At 35.0% G+C, this 17,752-nt stretch overlaps 1 protein-coding gene across 1 annotated transcript in view; it reads left to right on the forward strand.

Annotated features, from left to right (window-relative positions):
* Positions 1-17,752, forward strand: part of SCN9A (sodium voltage-gated channel alpha subunit 9) — a 151,773-nt gene that overhangs the window by 112,226 nt on the left and 21,795 nt on the right. The window contains exons 18-20 of the mRNA XM_032637962.1: positions 3,816-3,936; positions 13,618-13,772; positions 15,273-15,446. Of these exons, the coding sequence (XP_032493853.1) occupies positions 3,816-3,936; positions 13,618-13,772; positions 15,273-15,446 (450 nt within the window). The remainder of the gene's footprint in view (positions 1-3,815; positions 3,937-13,617; positions 13,773-15,272; positions 15,447-17,752) is intronic.

Consider the following 17,752-nt stretch of genomic DNA (forward strand, 5'->3'; position numbering starts at 1 on the left):
CTGCTACTCAAAGAATACCTTTCTTGTGTTGTGTGAAGCAAACAGCCTTATAGCATGTGCTTTAAACATGACATCTTTGGGATGTTTTCAACACCAGCCATCCTCTTTGAATAAGGCTTTTGTTGAGTTCTGTGTTTTCTACAGTGCTGCTATATGTTGATAGTGTTTTTGATTTTGAGTGCCAGATTGTCAAGTTATTAGACAATCCTACTTCATACCTCTCGAAATAAATGACCAACTAGCATTAACCACCATCCTATACTAGCATCAAATAGGCTTACAATGAGATCGCCTATTTCAGGAAATGACAGTAACAAATTTGTAAGTGACCAGCCTAGGGCAGTTTTTCATATGACACCTATATTTAACAGAGTTTCTACCTATATGCAGTGTTGTAGAAAACACACCTTCAAGGCAAAAGGAGATCCATGAAGAATAATTAAGCTTTAATTTGATCATATTTTCAATAGTGAAATAGCTACATAAGTTTATAATCAAGAGTAGGATGTTTCAAAACTACTTCAGTGTTTTATGGATGCTCATTGAAGAATATAGAAACACATGTCAAAAAGTACATATATATAGTATAGTAATTACCTAAAGGAAATAGAATCAGGGCGAGAGTGGAGGGGACTTTTATTTTTCATCACATGCTATTGTACATTTGAAATTTTTGAATCAAGTGTATAGGTTTTATTTAAAGGAAAGAAAGAAAAAAATTAGAAAGTACCTACAGTCAATACCATATTATTTAATAAAAAGTCAGGAACGCTAACAATAGCGTATTTCCTATTCTATACTATACTAGTGAGTCTACCTTTATGGTCCTATTTTTACACTTATTTCTATTTATATGTAGACCACCACAGATTAAGAATTATCTTTGTTGACAAGCAAAGAAATAATAGACAAAAAGTATATTTCACATTTTACTAAAAATAAAATCGACGTGAAATTTTAAAATGACCTATTTATAAAACCAGAAGGGAACTTTTTCATACTGAAGTATTTATTTCACTGCTCTTAGTATAGTATAACTATTCTTCCATTTCCAAAATCACAAGAAAACTAAATAGTAAATGATTGAGTATACAGAAATGAAAATAATCATGTAATTAATTATGTAAAATGATACAAATGATTGACTTGATCTTCACTGTATACTAAATAAGAATAAAAGAAGATTCAGTAGTTAAATCTAGCAGTGCCTACTATGAGATTTAAAAGAATTTACCTTCAAGAGAAAACCTTTGTAATAGATGTTAGCCTTTCTATTTTAAAATGTCCTTTTTGGACCCTGTTAAAGAAACTTCTGCTTTAGTACGTATGAAGTTTAAAAGCTGAGTAGATTAAAACTAAACTGTCTATATTGCTAGGACATGCCCGTAAATATTTAACATTATATACAGTACTGAAATAGCTACTTGTGAATACTTAATGCATTCCCAGGAAAACATTGAATTCCTAAAAACATTCTAAACATTGAATTTGACTTGTGATACAAATTATAGTTCATATTAAATATTTTGATAATTTCTGTTCCAATGAGGAATCATTTTGAATAACTGTCATTTATGATGTAAGATCCGAGCCAAACTCCGAATTTAATTGACAAAATATTGCCATAAAAGTATGGGCGGGAAAGGCTTCAATGGCAAGAATACACGTCATAAAATCATCTTAATTTTTACTTATAAATTAACTTGGCATAAGTCTGCTTTGTTAATGCTCTTTTAAAGAGTGAGAAAACCAAATGTTGAGGTTGAAGATGCTTTCATTAATTTAACATACATCAGGGTTCTGCAGACTTGAAACATTTTATTTAAAAGTTGTTACAAGATGAGAGAAAAATCATTATAACTATATCCTAGTTGTCAGCATTTTGGCTAATAGCAGGGAGGCGCTTTGTATTCTATCAGCTATTTCACCCACTGCTTTTCCTCAAGGTCCAAGCCAATAACTTCTTTTCAGCATGGAAATGTTTGGTCTCATCTCCACAGAATCATAGTGCCTTGTCCTTCATTTCCCTAGTGACAGTTCACTTGCAACTGAAAGGTCAGGAATTGAAGACATCAAATAACTGTAGTCTTTTAGATATGGTACTTAAAATGGGTTTTTGTGGTAATTGGCACAATAGGACATATTAATAATTATAAGTTTCCCCATTGTTTCCTGGAGTAATATATATTTTGAAACCTTAGGTCTTACAGGATATTGTCTTATAATTAATTTTTATTTGTTTTTTTAAAGTAATTTTAGATAATTCAATCAGTTTAACCTGCTTCTTAAGTGAAATTTCATATTGATACTGTTAATAATGTAATATTCTAAAACTCTTCGACTATGTGGGAATAATACTTCTATGCCAATGTAGATTAGAAGTAGTAATTTAATAGAGTGTTCATAATTCTTTACCTCAGTTATACAAACCACTTTGCTTACATCATTCCTTATGTTCAATTCTTATCAATGCCTTTTTTACTGATATTGAATACTGTGTGATAATAATAGTACTGAGAATTTAATGTGGTACCCATAAAGTATACTTTTAGCTTCCAAAGTCATTCTCTAAAAGTTAATATTTTAGTTTGGGCCTATGATCTTAATGCAAATCAATAGATTGAAGAATCAATTTAAATGAAATAAGTATTTCCTCATTTTTAGCACTTACATTTGTTTGAATTATTATTAAAAAAAACAAGTAAAGCTGTAATCTTATTAAGAGAAGTACATACTATAATAACTAGTAGTTTTCAATATTCACATGTCGTTTAGCAAATGAGAATGAAAATTGAACTCTTCCATTGATGTGCTGCTCTACCCCTTATAAAATAATATTAGGAAAATTTGACACAGTTTTGCTACAATTGCTGTATGTATTTTATCTAAAACTTTCTGTGTATGTGTATGTGTGTAAACATCATGTTTGATCACAAAGTTCTGGGTGGGGAAAATTTGTGTTATGATCAGTTTTATGATCATAATGACAATGATTCATTCCTCTCATGTGTTGGTCTGCCATGTTCAATTTCATGGAGTCTTTGTTTCCGAGTTTGCATGTGGTGCTCACTTTAGTATCCACTATCTCTTGACATTATAAATAATATTTATGATCTCTTCTACTGTATCCTGAAATTCTATCACTGAAATAGGTGGTATTGGATAAGATAATTACTATGGTCTTTGACATTTTGATTCCAATACAATATTTGACTTTTTTTGTTTTGATGAAAGGCCTTCTATCTATATCATCCTGATACATATTCTCAAATCCAAGCGTTAATAGAAAAAAATATGTTTGGATTTCATTTTACACTGGTTTTATTCTTTTTAAAAATTTTAAGTACCAACAAGCTTTTTCTGCCAGTTGTCAGATCTGACCTTTCAATGATCAGGTGTTGGCAATTTGGCACTCGTATATTATTTCTATCAGGGTCTTGGTTGTTCTAAAATAGTAATTATTGGTGTATACAAATTTATATTAAACATAAAACAAAATAAAAATGTGGCCAATACTTTGCAGTGTTATAGTTTACATAAAAATATTACCTTAAGACTAATTCTGTCCATAACTTGTTAGCATACGAAAAATAAGGAAATGTATTTTTCACAGGATGTGTAGATAGAAAGATCAAGCACAGATGCATTGTAAGGTGACCTGACCTCAATGTATGTTTATATGTTTTTATGGCCATCATACTGTTAATCTCTTTTCATAACACTTTGCATGACTCTGATTATCAAATATGGTTTTAATGCAAGATTTGAATGAACCCTAAATGAACTCTCTGGTGGGGTGGTGAATTTCTTTTTAGAGGCTGAACGGATCGAGTTCCTCTGAGTGCAGCACAGTTGATAACCCTGTGCCAGGAGAAGGAGAGGAAGCAGAGGCTGAGCCTGTAAATTCAGATGAGCCAGAGGCCTGTTTTACAGATGGTAAGAGAAAAACTGAGACCTCAGTTAGCAGCCATTTATTAGTGTTTTGGCTTTGGTCTTAAAACCTAATACTTACTGGGGGTTGATGAGTAAAAAGTCAGAAGACTCTATTCCATGCTGATTCAGTCATGGCTCTGTGACTAAGGGCAAGTTGCTGGAGCTTTCTAAGCTTCAGTTTCCACACTTATGATATGCTACTAACAGTAATTTATGACGGTGACGCTGTTATACTATATAGCACTCTACTTACTGAAAGATGTTCATATTCTCCTTTAGGTCCTTAATTCATGTTCTCAGCTCCATGAAACCAGTAAACAAATTAATGGGGTAGATGGTACTGTTGTCCTTTTCATCAAAAGCTGGAGCTACTCTGTCAGGAAACCATTTGAGACAGTTGACCATAGTCTGTCTCAAAATTCTTCCCTTGGTTTCAGAGGCCACACTCTATTTTTGTTCTTCTTTTACATCACTGAGAATTCTGAGTTTCTTCCCCTGTTTCTTTTTTTTTTTTTTTTTTTTTTGCGGTACGCGGGCCTCTCACTGTTGTGGCCTCTCCCGTTGCGGAGCACAGGCTCCGGACGCGCAAGTTCAGCAGCCATGGCTCACGGGCCCAGCCGCTCCATGGCATGTGGGATCTTCCCGGACCGGGGCATGAACCCACGTCCCCTGCATCGGCAGGCGGACTCTCAACCACTGCGCCAACAGGGAAGGCCCCCCTGTTTCTTTTAGTGACTATTTTTTATGCACAAACCTTAAATAATGATGTTTCCCCACATTTTGATGCTTGGTTATCTACTTTTCTTATTCTCTAGCCCTAAGCGGTTTCATCCATGTCTGTGGTGTAAGCAACCATTTCTGTGTTGTTGCTCTTAAATCTTTATCTTTACCCCTGACTTCATTCAAGTTCCAGATCTGCCTACAGCTCCGCATTGCTCATCTCCATCTGTTGTCTTTAAACAACAGTTGAATAAGTTCAAAACAAACTTCAGTGGGGTTTCCACATGTAATCTACAGCTTCTTCCAGTCTCTATCACATTTAGTGACGTCATGATCTATCTTGCCTCTCAAGCTAGACTTTAAGTCAGTCCTAACCTCTCCCTTTCTAGCCACAGGTTGATCACAAAACACAGAAGTTGATCAGAAACTCTGGAGATAGGGTCCGAGTCCTTCAGGGGATTCTGATGCACACTAAAATTTGAGAACCATTGGTAGGATAAAACCTGAAGTCCTTAACTTGGCATGTAAGGCCCTTTACATTTGGCCTCAGTGTCTTATTTTATAACAGTGCCTCTTTTCATTCCTTTTCACTTTCTATCTTACTGAACTTCTTACTACTCCTGGAATTTTTCAGGGATTTTATTCAAAGCACTAACTTTGAACTTGACTTGGGAAAGTATGCAGTTTTCTAAGCAAGTATTGTGTCATCTAAGTAAAAATGCAAACCTAGAGTAGGGTTACAATGTAATACGATAATTTATTGTACAAGCTTTGGAGCATGATAAATATGAGTTCTAATTGGCCTACTGCTAACTCTCTATGAGACCTTGAGCACATTTCAGTCTTGTACCTCAGACGCCTTATCTGTAAAATGGGTACATTTTACATCCATATCATAGGGATGTTGAGGAGATTAAATGAGATAGCATTAATAAATTAATTAGCACAGTACTGTCTTTCATCTCCTTCTAGTTTCCTTATTGTTTTTAAAGTATTTTGTTAACCGTTTTATCTAGAAGCAATGGTAGCCTTGATGCTAATGGCTCATGATCTACTCGTGGGCTTAAACTCTCAGCATTTGTGGTTTTTTTGTAGAAATCACTGACTCGCTTTCATTCTTCAAGATTTTCTGAACCAGTCTCCTATAACACTCATGCAGTAAACAAAATGACCTGCAAATAAAGATATCTGCAAACTACAACGGATGCATGAATTCTCTTTAAATAAAAGCCAAATGTCATTTTTTGTGTGTGTGAGAAGCAAAAAAGTGTGACACCCAATTAATAGAAATTTGTGTTAGCTCAAATTAGTACCATAAGCAAAACACATGGAGTTTTCTTTAGAAGTGTTCATGTTAAAGGCATTTAAGATCATCATGTATTTCAGCATCACGATAAAATTAAATTGACTAGTACCATGTAAACTTAAATTTGTACGGATGCTACCAAGATTTCTTCCACACATTTTATGAATGACCCTGACTTAAAATTCTAGGATAACCAGAAAGAAGTTGGGCTTATCAAACAAATTATGGCTCTATATCAGAAAAGGGCTTTAGAAAACCTTAAACCCTCTGCAGAAAGTATTAATGCTAAGCTATTTCAGACTGTAGGTGCTATCTTACTGAGATCAAACTTTACAAAAGCTATTTTAATCCTATAAAACACCAATGAGAATACTTATATAATGACTTTGAGATTATTCATAACTTCTTTTTTTTTCATAACTTCTAATTTGAGTCTAGTATATGAGATATTATAGCAACACATTTTCAGTGAATTGTGGTCTTGACCACTGAAAATTTACTGAGAACCAAAGTTTCAGTTGTACGAGATGAATGCATTCTGGAAATCTAATGGACAACAATATGAGTATAGTTAACAATACCGTGTTGTGTACTTGAAATTTGCTGAGGGTAGATCTTCAGTGTTCTCAACGCACCCAAAAAAAAGAAATTGGTAACTACGTGAGGTGTTGGCAATTTAATTAACTTGATCGTGGTGATTATTTCACAGTATAAACCTATATCAAATCATCAAGTTGCACACCTTAAATATATACAATTTTTAATTGTCAATTATACCTCAGTAAAGCTGGAAGAAATGGGCAAAATAAGAGAAGAATAGGCAAAATCAATCTACAAAGATAGAAGTCAGACTAGTGGTTACCTTTAGCAGGTACAGATTGGGAAAGGGCATGAGGGTGATTTCTGGGTGCTTGGAAATGTTATATCATGACCTACATGGCTGTTACATGAGAATATCAATCTGTATACTTAAAATATGTGTACTATATGTATGTTCTCAATAAAAATGTAAATAAACAGATAAATATATTTTTTTAAATGACAAGAAAATCTACTAGCAAACACACATCTCTGAGTCATATCACTTTGAGCAGCTGTGCTCCACTTGAGACTTTATACTCACTGGACCTGCTGCGCTAAGAGGCTCAGCCTGATAAAACAGGGCAACCAATTTTCTGAGCCCTTCAACCCTTTATCCACTTAATCATTCTTTTATCCAATCAACAAATAATCGTTAAATACCTTCTGTCTGCCAGGCTCAGACCTGAGCACTAGACAGAGAGAGCAGGGAAAACAAAACAATGTTTCTTACCCAAATAAACAGATAAATATTTAGTAGGTCTGATAAGTGATACATGCTATGGAGAAGTAAAGTGAAAATGGGAATACTAAGACTGAGGGGTAGAAGCCTACTCTCATACAAATAGAGTGGTCAGAGAAGGCCTTTCTAAAAAGATAACATTGGACCATGCAAATATATGAAGGAAGAGTATTTTAAGCAGAGTAATGAAGGCACATGCCCTGAAGTGGCGATACGCACACTTGAAAACAAAATCAAGAGGCCGGTATGAGTAGAACAGATTGAGAGGTGGAAAGGGTGGTAGAAGTTGAGGTTAGAGACACAGCGGAGGCCAGATCTCAAGAGCACTGAAAAACATAAGAATCTCATTTAGAAGTCTCACGAAATGCCATCTTAAGAGCAGATAGGTGGATAGCAAGGGCAGAAGCTGGGAAACCTCTTGGATGTCCCTGCGGTAATCCAGGTGAGAGATGATGGGAGCATAGACTACTGTGGGAGTATTGGGAATGGTGAGAGTATGAGATTCTGAGTATATTTTCAAGTTAAAGCTGAAGGGATTTGCGGGTGGATTCGATGTTGGGTGTTAAAGCTTTCTTCTCTTCAGAAGAGTCAAAGATGACACCAAGCTTGGGGCCTCAAGAAACTGGAAATAGATGGTTTCCACATGAAGAGTTCAAAATGAGTGGGCTTGACAGGATGGAAAATTGGGAACTTGTTTACTCATAGTGGAAATGACCCTTACCAAGTCCTGATTGGTTGACAAGTGTTGCGCTAGAACCAGTGCCAATTTACAGCAGCATTTGGCCTCGAGGTTTTTGTTACCTGAAAGGCAGCAGAAAAATCAAAGGAAGTGGGAGAGTTAAATCAGAATAGTTGTGTTTCAGTGAAGACGAACGCTAAAATGATTTTGTTGTTCATAGCCTCACATCCACTGATCCTTTTTAACTTCGTAACTATCACTTCATTCATTCGCATCTTGTTCCTCTTCACCTTTTTCTCCTCCCTCTTATTCTGTGTTTTTCCTTAGTTCTGTTTCATTAGCTTTATCATTCAAGACTTCAGGTACCTTCCCCAGATCTGGTACTGCTCTTCGCTATCCTTAATTCTACATGTCTTTGCAATCTATATAATTAGGAACATGACATGACTCTGATTCTGCTTGGTTTTATATTATACTCCTTTTGGATTATACAATTAGTAACTCACAAAATCAAGATTAGGGTGTGAGAAGGATACACTCTTTTCCTTAAAAGTAATGTATTTTCTATTAATTTAGTAGGAGGAGCTAACTCAACTTTCCCCCAAAATGTTCTGAATTCCACTTCCTATAAAATAACTAACAACTAATTCTAAGTTTAGTGACACAATAACCAATACCTTTGTGCCTATTTTTGTCTTTTTTTGGAAAGAAAATGTGGACAAAAAACTTGTTTTAAAGGATTTAGAAGTTTTTAAAAAGTGTTTAAAAAAAGACATGTTTTCCTAATAAATTTTTATATTATACTGATCATGCTGTTATATTTTTATTAATGGCTAAACTTAGAAGAGGCCTGTGGTTTCTTTTTTTATTTGAAAGCATTAATTTAACATGATGAAACACAATAGAGATTTTATTTAATGGATCACAAGAGCAAATTAATGAAACCACCCAAAAGAAATAGCATTTACCCATGGGGACCTATTAAAATGTTTGAGACATTCTGTGCTGTATTTACATTTAATTAATAGTCCTTTTAAAAAAGAAGGTGTGATATAACGTTGCTAACCAGCTAGGTTGGGAATCTCTTGGGATATGCCTTTGCATAAAAGCTAGACAGGCAGTGGTCCTATTCTCCTGCTCAGAATAAGAGAGAAACTCTCTGAGGTGTGATAAATCCTGAGGACAATGCTTATGAACCTTCCGCTCAGATAAAAAGTTTACTTACTTTTCTAATTAGAATATATAGTGCCTTTTCCTGCCTCAATCATAAGAATAATATTTCTCTTCCACCTTAAGACCTACAAAAAGAAATCCCAAATAGTAAAATCTTCTTAACCAAAGAGATAACTTTCTCCTCTGGTAATTATACTTGATGCAGATAGATTCTGTTCTGCACAAGATCTTTGTTTTTAAAATAAATTCTAAAGTCTCAAGCATTAAGTTAATAAAAAAAAAATTCCATCTTAAATTTTTCCACTCTATCTGGTGTTTTCTTTTGCCCCGAAAAAGATGATCTGGTGTCAATTTTTGGCCTTACCTTTTACTATTTTTTCATATCATTTTATAAAATATTCTTTCTTTACTAAATGCATTTGAGATATAAAGTAATTGTTTTAGATACAATGAAGATAAATTCTTTCAGATCTGAGGTCATGTGAACTGTAATTAACATTGGATAAATGAAGCCATGTGTATATTTTCCTTTCACCCTGTTCTTTTTTTTTTCTGTTTCGTCCAAATTTTGTGTAAATTCTAGAATTCACAAAGACATGACCCTTCAGATCATGACTAATGCTTAGATTATTTTAGAACTCTTTTTGGGGGGGTTATGTCTTTTAAGTCAACTATCCCAGCATGTGAATCTATGTAGAGGATTGTAGTAAGTACTGTGAGCAGAAAAAGAGGGCATAACAGAAACAGTTCAGCCTTCTGGGAACTTAGAAGTTTCCAGAGTGAAAGGACAGGAACACATAAAATTGTTAGCAAAAATGTCAGACTTGGGAGAAAAACATAACTTGCTACATTTCTATAAAACTGGAAAGGAAAGTACTAGGAGATACCTCATATTAAGGATCAATGAATTAATTTCGCTACAGAATCGTAAAAGAAGCCATAACAAGACATTGTCCAAAAAATGTATTTCATCAAGAGAATTCTACCTTTGTTGTTTCAGGACAGACAGCTATGATTATATGAAGTTATTACTTGATAGGCTCAATATTTTTAATGAAATATATTGTTTCATAGACAAGTAAATTATTTTTAGAGTGCCTAACTTGCAAACTTCTAAAACAAGTCTCTAAAAAATGCTGTTCATTCTTGCTTTCCCACCTTCTACATTCCCTCCAAACGAGGTTTTTGATCTAAAATTTTTAAGAGAAGAATTCACTGTAGTTCCTCTTTTTAAATTCTTCCTTTTTTAAGTAATTTTGATGATTTATTTTTTAATCAACTTTAATTTTTTTTTTAATTTCAATCATTATCTCTCTGAGCCTCTCTTGGTCATAGCTGTGTTCACCAGTCCTTCATGAAACTCTTCCCTGACTTTTCTTTTATTGCAGCCTCTTGTACATTTTCCCCACCCCAACTTTGTCACCTCCTTCAGGGTTTTCTCATCTTCCACCTTTCCCAGTGGTAGACAGGTAAATGTTTAACAACCAGTTCTCCAAGAAAAAGAAAGTATGCATACATCCATCAGTTTACCATATATTTTACTGATACAAAGGATATGTGGTACACAATTTACAGGCAGTAATATAATCAACATCCTTCATTGAACATTCATATAGCTAATTGGTTCCCACAGAATGCTTTTGTTGAATTTTGCCAAAATTTTGTATTTATAAACAACAGTGGTTGCAACTGATGAACAAGTATAGTTTTAACCTGAAGGTTGATTGGTATTTTCATTTACATTAATCAGTAAGGTGAGAGTGAAACAAAAAGGCTGTGTGTCAGAACTTGACTCATTCATCAATGATGTGAACAAATCTTTGCTGAATCAGATAATAGAATTCGAGTAATGAAGGAATATTTCCTCAATTTTTTGTGCTATTCACAGTGTAATGGCTACCAATATGGCATACTTTTCCAGTTTTATTAACATTTTCTCCATCACTTTCTTAATTCTACTCTAGAAAATCAACAAGCCTGGATTTGTAGCATTTGATGACTTTTGTAAAGATTCCCACCATGGCTGATCTCAAACTACTGGTGTGACTTTGCTGCATGTAGAGTTGGGAAGAGGTACATAGTAGCCCAACAGTATAACATATTCTACCAACCAGACAGAATGCTTAAATATATTCAAGAGCATAGATAATAGTAAAATGTAGAGTAATATATTTTTAGTATTTATTACCTTTTTAAAGTAAGTTATACTTTTAAGTTTATACAATTTAATTTTTGCTAACAGCTGCATTTAACAACAGGCTAGCAAAATTTCCTGGCAATTTAACAATAAGTTGTCAAAAACCAGCATGAGTTGGCTCCAGCATACCACTGAATTCTGTCTCTTAATATTGCTGTCCCAGAATGTTCCAGACTTGACCCTTTTCTCTCCTCATCCTAAATACTTTTTTGTGTGTGACCTCAACAACTGTCCTGATCTCAGCTGACACATATGTGCTAATGATTCCTACACATTCTTTTCCAGCCCAGACTTTTCCCCTGAGCTTCAGATTCACACCTCCAAATATCTACAGGAAGTCTGTATTTAGAGGTTTCACTGGCATCTCAAACTCATTACCACCCCAAGCAGCTCCTGTTCCTGTGGTCTTCATTTCATTACTGATATCCACCCAGTTGTCTGGGCTTCTCCCTTCCTCTTACATCCCATATCCAATCAGTCAGCAAATGTGTTGATTTTACCGGCCAAATATGTCTTGACTCTGTTATTGCTCTAGTTCCTAACCAGAGCTGCCCAAATCTATCCTTCTTGTTGGGGATACTGAACCAGACCCTAATTGGTTTTCTAGCTCTGGGTCTTTCTTTGCTCCCTACCCCTCCTTCTTCTTCTCTTCCAACTTATCCTCTACAGTTGCTGGAGACATCTATTTATTTTTTTATTATTATTATAAATTTATTTTATTTTTTAATTTAATTTTTTTTAAATTATTTTTGGCTGCGTTGGGTCTTCGTTGCTATGCACAGGCTTTCTCTAGTTGCAGTGATCGGGGGCTACTCTTTGTTGCAGTGTGCATGGGCTTCTCATTGCAGTGGCTTCTCTTGTTGCAGAGAATGGGCTCTACGTGTGTCGGCTTCAGTAGTTGTGGCGTGCGGACTCAGTGGTTGTGGTTCACAGGCCCTAGAGTGCAGGCTCAGTAGTTGTGGCACACAGGCTTAATTGCTCCGCAGCATGTGGGATCTTCCCGGACCAGGGCTCGAACCCGTGTCCCCTGCATTGGCAGGCGGATTCTTAACCACTGTGCCACCAGGGAAGCCCAAGACATCTATTTAAATTACAATCTTCCTATGTAATTTTCTGCTTAACAACCCTTCACTTACTCCTCGTTAGGATTTAGGATATAGCCAAACTCCTTAAGGTGGGAGAAAATGCTTTCCATAATCTGACCAGTTTCTCTTCCTTATCTCTCATCCATACCTTTTCTGTACACTTTGCTTTCATCAAAATTCTGAACTACTTGTAAGTCCTGTACACGGCACATTTTGCTGCCTCTTGGCCTGGAATTCCACTCCACTCTTTTTGGCTACTACTTTGATACAGTTCAGGTCCCACCTCTTCCAGAAAACCTCCTCTGACCTCACTTTCTCAACAAATAAGCCAGGTTAGGTGAATTTCTTCCAAGCTATCAAACATAACCCCAGCATATCTGTCATTTTAGTTGCATTATCCAGTTATAGTCATTTATTTCTGTATCTAGCCGCCTAACCAAAAACCAGTAATAGATATCTTGAGGAGAAGAAACTATGTACACAGCTGAGTAAAAAGGTTAATCAATAAATGTTTGATGGGGATATGAATGAATTAACCTAAACAACTTTAAATAAAATATTCTTCAGTTTTTTATAGCAGTGTGTTTTACATCTGGGATTCCAGAGTCAGATTTGTTTTTAACGTATAGTACTTGAAACAGTTTCATCTGTTTCTTGTAATCAAGATCTGTTTCTTTTGAACTGAATTATAAGACCTTCTACTAATTTTTAAAGTATTAAATAGAATGCTGTTTCTCAAAGGGTTTTTTATAGAGGAGTTGAAGCAGCACCAGACTGTAGACTAAATTCATATCAAGAAGGCCATGAAATACATTTTTGTCTCGAGATTTTAGTTCATTCGTTAACCAATAATTATTTACTGCTCATTGTGTGTTAGGATTACATTAGGGCTGCAATCATAAAAAGAACAATATGTGGTTTAAACACTGTAGAGGAGACTGATGAGAAACTAGGGAAGAACAGAAAACACGAATACATCCCAAGTTAGAAATTACTGATACAAGTATTAAGAAAACACCAGGGAGAGTTAAGAGATGAGAAAAGGTAGCATCCAAGTTGAAACTATTTGAAGCTTCAGGTGTAAGTGTTAGAAATTATTTGGTTGAGGAACTATCGTAGGGAGCGCTTTGCATTAAATAATGTATGTTAAGGATTTTATGTATTCTGAATATCCAGATTTTACATGCCTGTCTTTCTTGCCAGGTTGTGTGCAGAGGCTCCCATGCTGCCAAGTTAACACAGAATCAGGGAAAGGAAAAATCTGGTGGAACATCAGGAAGACCTGCTATAGGATAGTTGAGCACAGTTGGTTTGAAAGCTTCATTGTTCTCATGATCTTGCTTAGCAGTGGTGCTCTGGTAAGTGATCTGACATCTAAGGCTTAAATCAATTAAGTCATTATTTTTAATAGATGAGTTGAAGATAAGAATACCATGGCAAATGGTTTTACTTAAAAATTAATCCCTCTGATCAGTCCTAAGGACAAAATTTTCGTTAGCTCAGTAAATATTTACTCCATGCCTGGCATTATTCTTGCTGCCCTGAATGCAAAGTTGGATAAGATCCAGATACTTTCCTCAGGGAGCTCAGAGAGCATTAGGGAAGTGAGAGGCACAAGTGATACAGAATTGGGATGTGTTTGTAAGTGAAGTATATGCATGATTAAGCTCTGGAGCAGGAAGTGTTGTCTGCTTGGGATTTCAGAACGGTAGATGTTCCTCCAGAACTCGGAGAAGGGAAGCAGAAGAGTCCTGAGGGCTGCACTTCAGTTCTTGCCTTTCAGTTCCATTGTCTTTCATAACCTCTGCTAGCTGCTAGAACATTCTCTCAGCATCTTCATGGATCTGTCCATTCTCTCTGTTCCAACTTCTCTGTTTTCTTCAATATTGAGGATTACATTTCTCCAGAAGTGCTAAGGATCATTTTTAACGTATTGATATAAGAACTTGGAATAAGAAGAATAAAAATGGCACAAGCCCGTGACTATGGACAGGTAGTCCAGTGTTACCACCAAGGATACAGGTCCTTTTGCTTTCATTTTCTCCAACAAAGTGAATATTGTTTAAACTTGAAAGAGAAAAATCTAATACTTTAGACCTGTTTAGGTCAGCAGTCATTTTCAGTGGCTTCAGTGAGATCACTTCTTTAAGTCCATTCAGATTATTTCCCACGGGCCTTGTGGCTATGACCACAGTACCATCGTCTATCACTTACTAAAATTTCTTGGAAAGTGATAAAAGATGTCACATTGATGGAATAAATATAACAGTGATTTGTAGAGCTGAAACTTTTAATGAATGATAAAGTATTGGTGCAAAATTCAAAGGAAGAAACCATCGTCTGTGTTCTATAGCCCTATTAAGCTACTGCATTCATTCATTTAACAAACCTTTCCTGCTGTGTTCTTGACATGGTGCTAGGCACTGGGAATGTACAAGCACATAAGAGCTGAAGGAGAGGGCTTAAATCCTACTTCTGTGTCGAAGTAGAGTGCAGGGTTAGAGAGATTTATAAAAGGGGCTGACCCTGGAATCATGTCTTAAATTACTAGGACTTACCTAATTTGAAGGAGGATAAAAGGGGAGTCAGATGAGCGGAAATCCCTGAATGTGTCAGAGATCATGATTCTTTTAGGGCACTATAAATAATTTCATTCTTTTGTACTCTCTTCCTCTTGACCTCTGGTGATCAGCCCCCTGCACTGGTGCAAAGGCTAGAACTAAGTGTTACACAGTAACTGTAAACCAGAAGAAAGACAGCTGGCCTGTAATAGTATTATATCTCAGTGTTCTCTTTATCAGAATTTCATTTCCTGCTTTAAGTTGTACCAAATTTAAATCTGAATATTATTTTCACAGGCTTTTGAAGATATATATATTGAAAAGAAAAAGACCATTAAGATTATCCTGGAGTACGCTGACAAGATATTCACTTACATCTTTATTCTGGAAATGCTTCTAAAATGGATAGCATATGGTTATAAAACCTATTTCACCAATGCCTGGTGTTGGCTGGATTTCTTAATTGTCGATGTAGGTACTTTTGAGTAAATTTTAAAAGGGGATTTATTCTTACAAATAAGTGTTCTCAAAAACCTTCACTAATGTTAAATATTATCACATTTAGATAGGTGATATGCAAAAAAAATTTTTTTTTCCAAGGCAGGCATAGCTATACGTTATATCTCCTATGTTCTCTCAGACTTCCTCTATGAGATATTTAATTTTTGATACTGTATGTTAATGATTTTATGTTTGATTATTTTTTGATTTACCTTTTTTTCATATACGTTACATAGTTAGTGCCTAGAAAAATGAATGGTAAGATGAACACTTTTGTAATACAATAGTTTTAAAGAAAGGCTAACCAAAATAAGAAATAATAGAAGGAATGTAGATTATTTCTTTTCTCTTAAGCTGTAAATATGATTACACCTTTTAAAAATTATAAAATATATGATATTCAGAAACTTTTAAAAATATTGTCAGTGTTCTTTTCACCTCTCAGATTAAAAAAATGTTTACAAGTAGAGTTGAATTTATTTTTAGTTAAGAAAGAGATATGGCTATTTAATAATGAAATTTTTTGTATTTGAAAATCTGAATTAGCGCTTCTCAATATTTAGGGGTATGTAATATGCAGAATTCAGGGAAGTTATATAGCTTCAATTTGAAATATTTAACATTTTGAAAAAACTAAATAAATTATATATACGTGTGTGTTTGTGTGTGTGTATGTGTATATATATATATATATATATATATACACACACATAATGCATATAATTATATATATATAATGTTTTCATAATGCAACAGAGAGAGCAAAACTCCACTCAATTGTGTTGCTGATAGAGGTGCAGATCTAGGCATGTGGATTTTGGGGAGGAGCTGAGATTTTTTTTATTTCTCAAAAATTGAGAAATTTATCTAGCACAGTTGCTCTCACAGTGTGATCCCTGAACCAACAGCACTGGCACATGTGGGTGGGAACTTGTTATAGATACCAACTCTATAGGTCCAACTCTCAGGTCCAACTCTCAGGTCAAACTCAAGTGCTACTAAATCAGAAACTCTGGTGTTGGGATGCAGAAAATTCTTGTAATAAGATCTCCAGATGATTCTGGTACATATTCAGGTTTCAGAACCTGATTTGATATTCTTTTGATTTGATATTCAGAGGATGGATTTGTTTGATTTCTGCAAGCTTCCTGATTAGTTGAAACTTATTTGATCGAGCATTATTCATCAGTAGGGGCATATATCATGCACATACACATGTATACATACATAGATAAATATATGCCTATACATATGTTCTCAGTTACAGACTACATACATTCAATATAATAACACTCATTTAACAATGGTTTGGAGATCAGGTTAACCATTTCCTTAGGGGTTATTCAAATTATCATAGACATTTTAAACCTTTATTTTTTTCTGATTAAAAAGGAACATTTATTATTCTGATTAAAAAATACACATTTTTTAAAGCATACTTAAGTGGGAAATAAGGGACCTGAATGACTGGGTGAATTTAAGAGTGATACTGAGGATTAGTTAGTAATTCTGAATACATAGAATGAGGACCTAAAAACAAAGAGTTATGTTACATTTAGTGAGACATTTAGAAGTAACTGTATGAGAGCAAAACACTTCAACACGTCCTGATTCAAAAATCAGTTCACTGTGTTTCTGATAGCAGCAGTAGTGAACTTGCAAGCAATAAATTTTTCTACTTCTTCAATAGTTAAGGAACTTGACTCTCCTGTTGCTCCTGATCTTTCCTGGAAAACTTCAATCTTTCAGTCATTACTTAATTCCAATGAACTGCATTGCGGACATTGTTCTTAGGCATTGCCTCCTGCTGCACGCAGTGTGAAACAATGGATATTTTAAATGGAACTTATTCAAAGACTGAATACATTTACCGATCCAGATCTTGGGTCATTGAAGAGCTCATTGGTCCTTACCAAAACATGTATTGATTTTACTTCTGTCCATGTTCTTTCTTCTGAGATAACTTGCGACAAGAACACAAATTTCTGTTGGATACTGGTGATGGTGATTGTGGAGGGTCCGTCTAATATGACGAAGTTCTTGTGTGTCTATGTTGTTTGTGAAGCCAGTGAGATCACCTGCTTGTGTGCTCTCTTCAGTACAGTTGAGAGTTTCTCCCACTAATTATTGATAGGAAGATCTTTGGTGCCAATTCTGAGAAACTGTAGGTCAGAATAATCTTCTGGGGAATTTGCCTCATCTCAAAGTCATGAGTCTTCAGAGTGCTTTTGAAAAAGGTCTATACTGGGACTTCGATTTGGTTGAGTGATTGCCAC

The sequence above is a fragment of the Phocoena sinus genome, chromosome 7 (genome assembly GCF_008692025.1).
Source record: "Phocoena sinus isolate mPhoSin1 chromosome 7, mPhoSin1.pri, whole genome shotgun sequence".
Lineage (NCBI taxonomy): Eukaryota > Metazoa > Chordata > Mammalia > Artiodactyla > Phocoenidae > Phocoena > Phocoena sinus.